At 43.6% G+C, this 12,836-nt stretch overlaps 1 protein-coding gene across 25 annotated transcripts in view; it reads left to right on the top strand.

Moving 5' to 3' along the window:
* The window catches only part of Dst (dystonin), a 436,213-nt gene that overhangs the window by 292,505 nt on the left and 130,872 nt on the right, over positions 1-12,836 (top strand). For 24 of the 25 annotated variants that reach the window (XM_037199850.1, XM_037199849.1, XM_028865355.2 and 21 more), the window contains 2 exons: positions 990-1,088; positions 10,947-11,075. In XM_037199850.1, the coding sequence (XP_037055745.1) occupies positions 990-1,088; positions 10,947-11,075 (228 nt within the window). Of the gene's footprint in view, positions 1-989; positions 1,089-4,718; positions 7,437-8,057; positions 10,822-10,946; positions 11,076-12,836 lie in introns of those variants that run through there. The other variant, XM_028865376.2, reaches the window with a different exon arrangement.

The following is a 12,836-nucleotide window of genomic DNA, read 5'->3' as shown; positions in this document are numbered from 1 at the left end:
AAATAATGATACAGAGACTTATTATTAATTATGAAAGCTTGGCCTTAGCTTAGGCTTTTTCCCAACTAGCTTTTATAACTTAAATTAACCTGTTTCTATTAATGTACATTCTATCACGTGGCTCAGTTACCTCTCCTCTCTACCATATGTCCAGCTCTTCATTGTCTCACTGGAGTCTCTCCCGTGCCTAGATTCATCCTGAGTTCCTCTCTCTGCCTGGAAGTCCCACTTAGTCTCTCCTGCCTAGTTATTGGCCATTCAGCTCTTTATTAAACCTATCATAGTGACACATCTTCACACAGTGTAAACAGATATTCTACAACAGAAAGTCCTATGACACTGCATTTTATTAAGTCTCTTAAAAAACTCTTACAGGGTGGTGGTGGCGCAGGCCTTTAATCCCAGCACTCAGGAGGCAGAGGCAGGTGGATCTCTATGGGCTATTACACAGAGAAACCCTATCTTGAAAAAAAAAATAAGCAACAACAAAAAACCTTTTAAAATAAAGTTTTTTGCTTGTTTGTTTGTTTGTTTAAATTTTTGCCAGGGAGGTTGGGGTAGAGAAAGGGTTTCTGTGTCCTGACTGTCCTGGAACTCATTCCATAGACGAGGCTGGCTTCAAATTCAGAGAGAGCTGCCTGCGTCTACCTCCTGAGTGCTGGGATTAAAGGTGTATGCTACCACTGCCCAGCTAAAGATGATTTATTAATGCAGAAAAAAAATGTACTTCATGATTAAACTTACAAGTTATGGCTTAATGTGGTATACAAGAGAGTAGCAAGCTCATTCATTACTCCTGAAATGCCGCTCACAAGCTCATTACTCCTGAAATGCCACTCACAAGTTCATTACTCCTGAAATAGTGCCACTCACTGTTGGATAAGTGTGTGCTTTGTTCTTCAAAGTCCAGTTGGAAGTGTGGGCATCACTCAGAGTTCACTCAACTCATTAGGAACAGAGATAACGTTCATATCGTTTCTGCCTTGCAGTTCATGGACCTGCGGACTCGATACACTGCCCTGGTCACTCTCATGACACAGTATATTAAATTTGCTGGTGATTCACTGAAAAGGCTGGAAGAGGAGGAGGTAACCATCAACAGTGGACTTCCAAGGAAACAGGAACTAGATTGGAGCAGTAACTGTAATGTTTGGGGAAGGCAAAAATGGGCTTCATTCTAAAATGGTCAATAGTTAATACTCAGTAGTTAATTAGAAGCTTAAACTGGGAAAGAGGGAAAGCCTTGGACATTTATTTGTTTGTTTATTTTTTAGATTCTCCAAAACAGAAAAGCATTTTTAAATTTTTACTTCGGGTAGACTAGAGTATTTGCTTAACCATGCTTTAGTTCTAGGTTTGATCCCCAAAACCTCAAAAGCAGGTCCTTTAGAACCCTAACATGATAGAGTTAGAGTCATAAATGGTTCCGTTTCAACTGGAAGATTTTGGCATTTGGGCAGAATTTTGTTCATCTTCCTCACGGCTGAGAAATTATTTCCTTCAATGGCACCTGCTGCTCAGTCTGTAGATATGCAGTATGTGAACGTGTGTGTTATGCATTTGAACTAATGTGCATCTTTAAGAATTAAGATTATTACAATTAATTAAAAAGAAAAACAGTAGTAGATACTTACATAAAAGAATGGACTTTTTAAGAATTGGTGGAGTTTTACCCTTTGCGTTTTTGCCCAAAAATTATACGTGATTGGAAGGGGTAAATATGGTTCCGATTTGAAGGACTCCTGCAGCTTTGATCCGGAATTTAAAATTGTGTTGAGTAATAGGAAGAATAAGAAATTATCTGTAAAAGTATATAACCTGAAAGCCCATTGATTGTGATCTAGAAGGGATTATACTGTGCTCAATTCTTTGGATGGCCTTTCTTTTCCTCGTCCCAGAACAGACAAAAATAGTTTAAAGAATGCTAAAATGTGTAAATAGTTAAATTTGGGGCCTGGCCATCGTAATTGGACTGTTGAAATTCTGCAGGTGTCGCTACCTGATCGAGTGTTACTTATGTATTGAAAGAACAAAAGGTCACCAGTGCCTGGGAGATGGTGCTTACTTTCTTAGCTTCTGAAATTGGGACTCTCCTATAAACTATTTTAGTCTGTTGGGAGTCAACTTTTTTCTGCACTAACCCACTAATGTATATACTTAAAGATTTATAACCACCTCCCTTATGCTTCCAAGGAGCCCAGAGTGCTTGTAGCTCCTTTAGTAAATATAATGCACTTATGTGTGAAAGAACTTTCTTATTTTCACTACATTTTGAAAGATGTTATTCCATTTTAAATAGTGTACATGTCTTTTAAATCTTACATGCAGTCGTTAAACATAAAATCATTTAAGTCCTTTTCTATTCTCATGGTATATATCGAATTGTACATATGTGGGCCACTCAGCTCAATTCCTGCAATAAGATGGAAGATGACAGAAACAAAGATTTTCAAAGACTTCAGTACTAATTGTTACTGAAGCACTGAAGAGTTATAGAGAGTTGAAAATACAAACAATATAGTTTTGAAGACACACAAAGACTATAATTTATAATAAAATTTAATACCCTTCTGTTTATTAATATTAATGAACTGTCCTTTAAAAGATATGGAGTTTTAGACCCCAGAGAATAGTACTTCTGAAAACTTCTTGAAGAGCCACAGAATAAACTGCCCTGAGAGCAGAATTTTTCATAGTCAGCATATAAGCAAAGATCTGTGTAAATTTCAGAAGTAACCAAATATGTCAAAGGAATTTAGGACATTGGCTTAGCTCTATATTTGATACAAGAAGGAATTCTGTAGCCAATGCAAAGACCCAGCTCTAGAAATTGATCTCACTGCATAAAGAGACCCTTTGAAGGAATGGTTTTTTATGAGTAAGTTTGTTGTCTACAAGATGAAAAATCAGTAATTGACCTAAACTATTTCAAGTAATTTTAAGCATGTGTGAAAAAAATCCTAGCCAACCAGATAACATAGAATTATTAATAAACCACCACAATGACTAAGATATTGAAGACTCATCATTAAATTTTACCTTTAATTTTATTTTTTGCTGAGGTAAGCAGAATCTGACCAAGAGGAAAAGGCTCAAATACCTTGGCCAAAGCTAAGCTATGTTTCAAAGTAAGATTTGGTAAGAAACTGGTTCTTAGAAAGAATTATTAAAAATTAAAATTCGCATTTTTGTTTTTGAGACAGTGGCTCTCTGGGTAGCCCAGAATGGCCTGGAACTCCATGTCCTCCTGTCTGAGTACTGAGGTCTCAGGGGTGCAGGGCTGTGCCCTGAGAGGACTTGAGACAGACAGAACGTTGCAGTGCGACAGAGAGTTGACTTGGACACGTAATTCAAAGAAGCATACCAGTTGTGATGAGGCTTTCTTACCCAGGGAGTTGTGCTAACAACCATGGGTGCGTTAATGGAGGAAGCTGAGCTTGTTAAGCCCCAAATGATCAAAGATCAGGAAAGTAGAGGAAGGAAAAGCTTTGTTGTGAATTACATTCTTGAAACTCCCATATATCCCCGCGAAAACAGATGATTTCTACAGAATGATTTCTGTATTCCTACTGAATTCTTACTGCAGTTACTCTGAGTGGATACAAAGCTACCACCGCAGTGTTAACTAAGAGAACTAGGCTTGTCTGGAAGCCAGTCCAAGCATGTAGAGTTTCAGTTTAATATTAAGTTTCTCAGGCCTCCCCCCTGCTGAAAGGTTTTCTTATTTTTATTTGATAAGGTGGATATACCTTCAAAACATTTGTATTGGGGTATCTGAAGGTACTCGACAAAATGGATTTCAGCTGAGGCATGCCAGTGCCAGCAGCAGTGAAGTCTGGGAGTGCGTCAGTATCACCTCCTCTAAGGCCAGGGAAGGGACGGGAGCTGCCTTTACATTAGCAATCCCCATCATTGTCATTGTCACACTCGCCATCGGAAACAGTGACTTGGAAATGTCAAGATGCATGTAATTCTCCTTTCCCCTGTTAAAACTGTTACTTCTGAATCCGGCTCTCTGTTCTGGAATTCTGTTTCTTTAATCCTAAACATGGCACTGTGAGTACCATGTTTAATTTCCACTGGGCTTGATATTGCAAACTAAATCTGTGTTCTTTGTTCCTACGTGGTGGTTTTGTTCTAAGCTGACGTGACTGAATTGTGAGAGCAGAGTGGATATCATGACCAAAGCTTAATTTTTACATCTATAAAAGTTCAGGGCCCCGCTTCATGTTCGGTAGTCTCTTCTTGCCTCACAACAGCAAGCCAGCTAATTTCTTTTTTTTTTTTTTTTTTTTTTTTTTTTTTTTTTTTTTTTTTTTTTTTTGGTTTTTCGAGACAGGGTTTCTCTGTGTAGCTTTGCGCCTTTCCTGGAGCTCACTTGGTAGCCCAGGCTGGCCTCGAACTCACAGAGATCCACCTGGCTCTGCCTCCCGAGTGCTGGGATTAAAGGCGTGCGCCACCACGCCCGGCTAATTTCTATATGAAATTACTCCTGAGGGGCAAAAGGGATTCTTTGGGACGCACACCCTTTAGGTGACCTGTCTTCTCCCTGCCGGCTTTCTACGGTTTCCGCTCTGAAGAAACTGGTGCTGGGGCTGGTGGCTACTACTTGTTCTGCACGTGAGTTCCCTTGGTCTCGTGAGTACATGAGCACTGCTTCAGAGGATCCAGAATCTGTTTCAGTAGAACGGCTTTGATACTTTAAATGTTTCTTGTAGATGAAAAGGTCTAAGGAGAATTCTGAGCACGGGGCGTATTCAGATCTGCTGCAGCGTCAGAAAGCAACCATGGTTGAAAATAGCAAACTTACAGGCAAGATCAGTGAGTTGGAAACAATGGTAGCTGAGCTAAAGAAGCAAAAATCTCGGGTGGAGGAAGAGCTTCCAAAAGTTAAGGAGGCTGCGGAAAATGAACTGAGGAAGCAACAGAGGAACGTGGAGGACATCGCTCTGCAGAAGCTCAGGGCGGAGGGCGAGGCCAAGCAGTACCGCCGGGAGCTGGAGACCATTGTGAGGGAGAAGGAAGCCGCCGAGCGGGAGCTGGAGCGGGTAAGGCTGCTCACCTCCGAGGCCGAGGCCCGGCGAGCCGCGGTGGAGGAGAACCTCCGCAACTTCCGGAGTCAGCTGGAGGAACACACCTTCACGAGGAGAACCCTCGAAGATCATCTGAGGAGGAAGGACTCGAGCCTCAGCGATCTGGAACAGCAGAAACAGGCGTTAGTGGAGGAACTCCGGCGAAAGCGAGACCACGAGGAGGAACTCTTGAAGCTGGTGCAGCAGATGGAGAGGGACCTGGCGTTCCAGAAACAGGTGGCCGAGAAGCAGCTGAAGGAGAAGCAAAAGATCGAATTGGAAGCAAGGAGAAAAATAACCGAAATTCAGTATTCGTGTAGAGAAAATGGGCTGCCAGCCTGTAGGACTGTGGCGGGCCCCCCGAAGGAGCAGGACAGACAGAAGGAGGAGGAACTTAAGCAGCAGGTGGACGAGCTGACTGTGGCCAACAGGAAGGCCGAGAAAGAGATGCGGGAGCTCAAGTACGAACTCAGTGCGGTCCAGCTTGAAAAGGCTTCCTCTGAGGAAAAGGCGCGGCTGCTCAAAGACAAGCTGGATGAGACGAATAACACACTCAAGTGCCTCAAGGGGGAGCTGGAAAGGAAGGATCAGGTCCAGGAACGCTACTCCCAACAGCTCAGAGAACTTGGCAGGCAGCTGAACCAAACGACAGACAAGGCTGAAGAGGTCAGGCAGGAAGCTAACGATCTCAAGAAGATAAAGCACAACTACCAGTTAGAACTGGAATCTCTCCATCATGAGAAAGGAAAACTCCAGAGAGAAGTCGACAGGATCACCAGGGCACACGCTCTAGCTGAGAGGAACATTCAGCACTTAAATTCCCAAGTTCATTCTTCACAGAATGAGAAGGAACTCTCGGAGGAAAGGAGACAGCTGTGCCAGAGAAAATCGGATCATCTGAAAGAAGAGTTTGAGAAGAGCCATGCACAGTTGCTTCAGAATATTAAAGCGGAGAAAGAAAATAACGATAAAATCCGAAAGCTCAATGAAGAACTGGAGAAAAGCAACGAGTGTGCAGAAATGCTCAAACAGAGGGTGGACGAGCTCACGAGGCAGAATAATGAAACCAAACTAATGATGCAGAGAATTCAGGCCGAGTCCAAGAACATCGTCCGAGAGAAACAAGCGATCCAGCAAAGATGCGAAGTGCTGCAGGTTCAGGCCGACGGTTTTAAAGATCAGTTACGGAACACCAACGAACACTTGCACAAACAGACCAAGACAGAGCAGGACTTCCACAGGAAGATTAAAAGCCTAGAGGATGACCTAGCCCAGAGCCAGAATTTGGTGAGCGAATTTAAGCAGAAATGTGACCAACAGAACATCATCATCCAGAATACGGAGAAGGAGGTGAGGAACCTGAGTGCTGAGCTGAGTGCTTCCAAGGAGGAGAAGCGTCGGGAGGAGCAGAAAGCCCAGCTGCAGCGAGCTCAGGTGCAAGAGCTGAACGACAGGCTGAAGAGGGTGCAGGATGAGCTGCACTTGAAGACCATCGAGGAGCAGATGACCCACAGGAAGATGGTCCTGCTCCAGGAGGAGTCGGACAAGTTCAAGCGCTCAGCGGACGAGTTTCGGAAGAAGATGGAAAAGTTGATGGAGTCCAAGGTCATCACTGAAAATGACATCTCCGGCATTAAGCATGACTTCGTGTCCCTTCAGAGGGAAAACTGCCGCGCCCAGGAGAACGCGAAGCAGTGGGAGACAAACATCAGAGAGCTCGAGCGGCAGCTGCAGTGCTACCGCGAGAAGATGCAACAGGGGCAGCACGTGGAAGCCAATCATTATCAGAAATGCCGGAAGCTCGAGGAGGAGCTGGTCGCCCAGAGACGGGAGGTCGAAAGCCTCAAGCAGAGGATGGATCAGCAGATAAAGGAGCATGAGCACCAGTTAGCTTTGCTCCAGTGTGAAATTCAAGAAAAGAGTACAGCCAGAGATCATACCTCCACATCAGGTTTTGATACGGCAGGGAGAGAGTGCCACCGCCCCACAGAGACTTGCTCTGGGAACTCTGGACACCTGAACCTCAAGGCCAGGTGTCCCCTGTCGAGATGGACTCCGGAACCACAACCTCAGGCAGAAGAAAAATGGCAGCATAGGGTTGCTGAACAAATCCCAAAGGAAGTCAAGTTCCGACAGCCAGGGACGCTCCTGGACACGGAGAGCAGCCAACCATGCTACTCGGAGTACTTTTCGCAGACAAGCACTGAATTGCAGATAACGTTTGATGAGAAAAACCCGATTCCGAGACTGACTGAGCTGGAGAAGATGAGAGACCAAGCCTTGACAAGGACTTCCAGACCGCCTGTCAGGTATCAGGATGACAAGCTCGAAATGGAACTGGTGAAGCTGTTGACACCCTTGGAGGTATACCTTGTTCTGCGACCTTCTTAGCTACATCAGGCCAGGCTTCTTTTATTTCTTTTTTTTTCTCCAAGGCTACATTTTTAACAGTTTTGAATGCCAAGCTATATAGTATAGCCGTCCTGAGAGGAAAATAATACTCTAATTTTCCATCAGTTTGGCTGTATTTTACTATAAATGACCACTGATTTATGAATGCTTGAGATTGTCCATAAATGTGGTGAGTAAGCTGATATATCTATAGGAGTATATATTTTAATGGTGATTATATTTTTTAAAAAATCTAAAGAATGGCTGTGTTGCATGCAGTTCAGTGGTAGAAGAATTCCCTAGCATGTGCAAGGCCCTGGGTCAGAGTCTTAGCACTTTGGGGGGGAGGGAACTAGAAGAACCAAATATTATTTTCAACTTCTAGCGTATTCTGTGGCCAGGTTTCATTTTATTCACTACTTTACTGTATTTAATTGCTAAAACTTGAGTCTCTCAAAATATTCTCCTCTACCCTTGGTTTGCCATTCTTCACTCACTTATAATTCAAGGGATTATGTTTGGGCCGAGAATATTTGATAAAATGTCATCATGTTCTTTAGGCAACTTTAAACATCTTAAACATTCCTATTGCAGATAGCTAAGAACAAACAATGTGGTATGCATACAGAAGTCACAACCTTAACACAGGAGAAGAAGCTGAGTTCCAGTGCTGGTGGATGGATGCTGGAAGGGTCCAGAACATCTGGTGGACTCAAGGGAGATTTCCTTAAGAAAAGCGTAGAGCCAGAGACTTCCCAGAGCTTTGACCTTAACCAAGCATGTTCAGTTAGGGAGGATGAGTTCCAGTTCCAAGGGCTCAGGCACACTGTGTCTGGTAGGCAGCTGGCTGAAGCGAAGCTTCTGGACCTGAGAACAGTCGAACAGCTGCGACTCGGTCTGAAGACTGTTGACGAAGTTCAGAAAAGTCTCAGCAAGTTTTTGACCAAAGCCACCTCCATTGCAGGACTTTATCTAGAGTCTTCCAAAGAAAAAATATCATTTGCTTCCGCAGCCCAGAAAATCATAATAGACAAAATGATGGCTCTAGCCTTTTTAGAAGCTCAGGCTGCAACAGGTTTTATAATCGACCCCATTTCTGGTCAGACTTACTGTGTTGAAGATGCAGTTCGTCAAGGCATTGTTGATCCTGAATTCAGGAATAGGCTCCTGGAGGCAGAGAAGGCTGTTTTGGGATATCCACATTCCTCTAAGACGCTGTCAGTGTTCCAGGCGATGGAAAATAGAATGCTTGATAGGAAGAAAGGGAAACATATCTTGGAAGCGCAGATTGCCAGTGGGGGCGTCATTGACCCTGTGAGAGGCATCCGAGTCCCTCCAGAAACTGCTGTGCAGCAGGGCTTGCTGAACAATGCCATCTTACAGTTTCTGCACGAGCCGTCCAGCAACACCAGAGTTTTTCCTAACCCCAACAACAAGCAGGCTCTCTATTATGCGGAATTGCTGCAGATGTGTGTGTTTGATGTAGATTGCCAGTGCTTTCTCCTGCCCTTTGGGGAAAGGGACATATCCAACCTCAACATAGAGAAAACTCATAAAATTTCTGTGGTGGATACGAAAGCAGGAGCAGAGCTGACCGCATATGAGGCTTTCCAGAGAAACCTGATCGACAAAAGTATTTACCTTGAACTTTCAGGGCAGCAGTACCAATGGAAGGAAGCCACATTTTTTGACTCCTATGGACATCCTTCTCACATGCTGACTGATATCAAAACTGGTTTGCAGTTCAATATTAGTGAGGCTGTAGAGCAGGGAACACTAGACAAAGCCTTGGTCCAAAAGTATCAGGAAGGCCTTACCACGCTAACAGAACTGGCCGACTCTCTGCTGAGCAAGCTAGTTCCTAAGAAGGATTTGCATAGTCCCATTGCAGGCTACTGGCTGACTGCTAGTGGGGAACGGATCTCCTTACTGAAAGCCTCCCGGAGAAATTTGGTTGATAGGATTACTGCCCTCAGATGCCTGGAAGCCCAAGTCAGTACAGGGGGGATAATTGATCCTCTGACTGGCAAGAAATACAGGGTAGCGGAGGCTTTGCATAGAGGCCTAGTTGATGAGGGCTTTGCCCAGCAGCTGCGCCAGTGTGAATTAGTAATCACGGGCATCGGCCATCCTGTCACTAACAAAACGATGTCCGTGGTGGAAGCTGTGAATGCAAATATCATAAGTAAAGAGATGGGAATCCGATGCCTGGAATTCCAGTACTTGACAGGCGGCCTGATAGAGCCGCAGGTTCGCTCGAGGCTGTCTATAGAAGAGGCCCTTCAGGTAGGGATCATCGATGTCCTCATCGCTACCAGACTCAAGGATCAAAAATCATACATCAGGAATATAATATGTCCTCAGACTAAAAGAAAGTTGACGTATAAAGAAGCCTTAGAGAAAGCTGATTTTGATTTCCACACAGGACTTAAGCTGTTAGAAGTTTCTGAACCCTTGATGACAGGGATTTCCAGCCTCTACTATTCTTCCCAGTAGGGCGTTTAAGTAACTCCATGCAGAGGCAATGCCGACTGCTTCCCGGCCATCTGTTCAGAGCAGATGGTGTCTGCTAAATGTGCAGTCTAGGAACTGTGTCCCAAACTCGAAGCACTGAGAATTTCTTGTAGGCTAGAAATAGCTCCCTGCTCAGAAAACACGGCCATTCTTGAATTGAAAATAACACAAGATTGGCTGCCCCCTAAAATAGTTACATTTAAAAAAGAAATCTTATCTCACTTAAATAAATGGGTTTTATCTAGAAAATGGTATAAGCATGGTGACCATCCACACATTCACAGACTCAATTTCTTCAGTCCTTCTTCAGAGTTCTTTCACTGAATAGATTCAGCATGTTAATGACGTGGAACAATGTGCATCTTGAAAGAGTACCTCACAGAGCACCGCGGGATTGAAGAGAACAGGCAGATGTGCTCCAGATCCATGAGGCTGGAGATTTGCTTCCTGTAGGCTGTGATGTTCTTTACATATTAAAGTGTCTGTTGTAATCTCTTGTTTTAGTTGAGACTTTGGAATTAAAATCTAACAAGCCCATTGTGTATTGGAGGAGGGGGATCATCTGTGTGTCTGTGTCCTCCTTCTCTCTCCTTTTGCTTCCTATTGTCTGAGAGCTTTCTGTGGAGGCGTTCATGATTGTAATGCTAATGTAAAGGCAGCAATTCCCCAATCTCTCAGTCTCATGAATAAAGTTGAATTTGCTTATTTGTCCTACTCATGAAGCAGCTGGGTGGTCAGAGCAGTGAATAAAGATTGTCAAAGCTTCCCTAGCTACCCTAGACATCTGTGCTGTGACATGGTGGACATAGTTAAGTGAATGAATAAAAGATCTCCGTAACCCATGTGCATGATGGGAAAACTTTTTTTGCATTCTGATGTTCAGCAGAAAGGATAGGTTAGTTGAGAAGCTCGGTCATCAGTCATTTACTAGAATGTACCTTCTCTTTTTTAACCACTTGTACCCGTCAGAAGTCTTTGGAAGAAGAGAAGAAACAGCATGTTGACAAAGCTAAAGAACTGCAGAAATGGGTATCAAATATCAGCAAGACAATGAGAGATGGGGAGAAAGCTGGGAAGCCTCTCTTCTCTAAGCAACAGGTATTCACAGAGGTCCTAATGCTGATGGGTGGAATTTACTGAATCATACAGTCTACAAAGCACAAATCAGTACTTTAATTCCCCCCTGGGTTACAGGCTTTTACAATGAAGATCCAAGAGGTTGGGTCGTTAGTCAGTTTGCCCAAAGAGTCATAGTTAGAATGTGCTGGAAAAGGGTATCCTGTTCCACAGCCAGAACCATTTGCATTGGCCCCACTCTCAGCAAGCCAATAGGTTATAGGACTTACGTAGATCCCCTCCCCCATCACATCTTCTATACATCCACTCCCCCATTAGAATGACTAGGATTGGTGATCAATGAAGTTACCAGACCTCCATGCCACCCATATCAGAAAGACATGGAGAATACCATCTAGGATGTGAACGTTGTTGAGTGTTTAGTAGTTCTTTCATTATGAATCTTTTCTGTTTCACAAGCAAATAGTTGCTTAGTGTTAGTTGGGAGACTGCATAAGGGAGGTATTTTTGCCCCACAGTGTACCACTTGAAGCTCAGGACATTGACATTAAGCTATAAATTCTATTAGTGCTGTTATTGGTGGTGGGAATTCCTTCTAGATTCTATCTTGTTGGGTTGGTCTTGTTTTGGGGAGACAAAGTCGAGGCTAGTCTCACCCTTGCTGTGCAGCACAGCTGGCCTTGAACTCCTTAGTTTCTTTTTCTTTTCTTTTTTTTTTTCTTTTTTTTTTTTTTTTTTTGAGACAGGGTTTCTCTGTGTAGTTTTGGTGTCCTGGATCTCGCTATGTAGACCAGATTGACCTCGAACTCACAGATTCACCTGACTCTGCCTCCTGAGTGCTGGGATTAAAGGCATGTGCCATCATGCCTGGACATTGACACCAAGAGAAGCTTTTGCATAAGGAATACTTTTGCCACAGGAGGCCAGCTCCTACCCTTGCCTGACATTGTAGTTTTTAGAGCTGTCACTCAGTCTCAGTGTTGAGTGTCTCTTCTAGCTTCGCCTTAGTACTTGATTGACCCTGACACCGGGGATGGGGGGGTGGGGGGGCGTGGGGGGAGTGGTCAGGAAAGGCATCAACTCTTGTCTAATCTTGCTTTTGATATAAGGCCAAATAGATCTGATTTGGGGTTTCTCTTGAGAAGTTTATACTTAAAATATTATTCTTTAAAAATGGAGTCGGTTAGCTCATGGTCTTGCATGGTGTGTGTCATTCAAATGGAAGAACACCTGGTGTCTTCACATTATAGTTACACATTCTCTAAAACGTTAGTAAGATTTAGATGTAGTATACACAGACACTTTTAAATAAGATTGTGGCCTTAACCTGGAATTCTACCAGAACACTTGCTCTTTCTCTTTTAAAGGAGAAAGTGGTTTGATAGACATAATGAGTGAGTGCTCAAAGATTCCATTTACCTTCATGATTACCTACAGCCATGCAGAATAGATGTCAATGGACTAAGGAGTATACTTGGCATCTTTTCATTGGCCCAGTATTTCCCATTCCTGTTCATTTACAAGAATGGAAGCTTTGATCAAATGGAAGGGGTTAAGGAAAAGTCTTGGGGGAACTCCCTTTTTCCTCCATCAATGGGTTTTCCACTCTGGTTGCCCCAGATGACTTGGGATGGAGTGTGCTAGCCTGGGGCAGTTATCTCTTGATCTACAGGCCTACTTTCACGATAATAAAAGGAGCTTATGAAAGGAAGATCCTCTTTGGAAGTAGTGTCCCACAGTCACAGTGTCCTTTTGAGAACGGTGACATACAAGGGTGTTAGT

This window comes from Peromyscus leucopus, chromosome 16_21, assembly GCF_004664715.2.
Source record: "Peromyscus leucopus breed LL Stock chromosome 16_21, UCI_PerLeu_2.1, whole genome shotgun sequence".
Taxonomy (NCBI): domain Eukaryota; kingdom Metazoa; phylum Chordata; class Mammalia; order Rodentia; family Cricetidae; genus Peromyscus; species Peromyscus leucopus.
The sequence above is the reverse complement of the archived record's forward strand: the minus strand, read 5'-3'. Positions and strand labels throughout refer to the sequence as shown.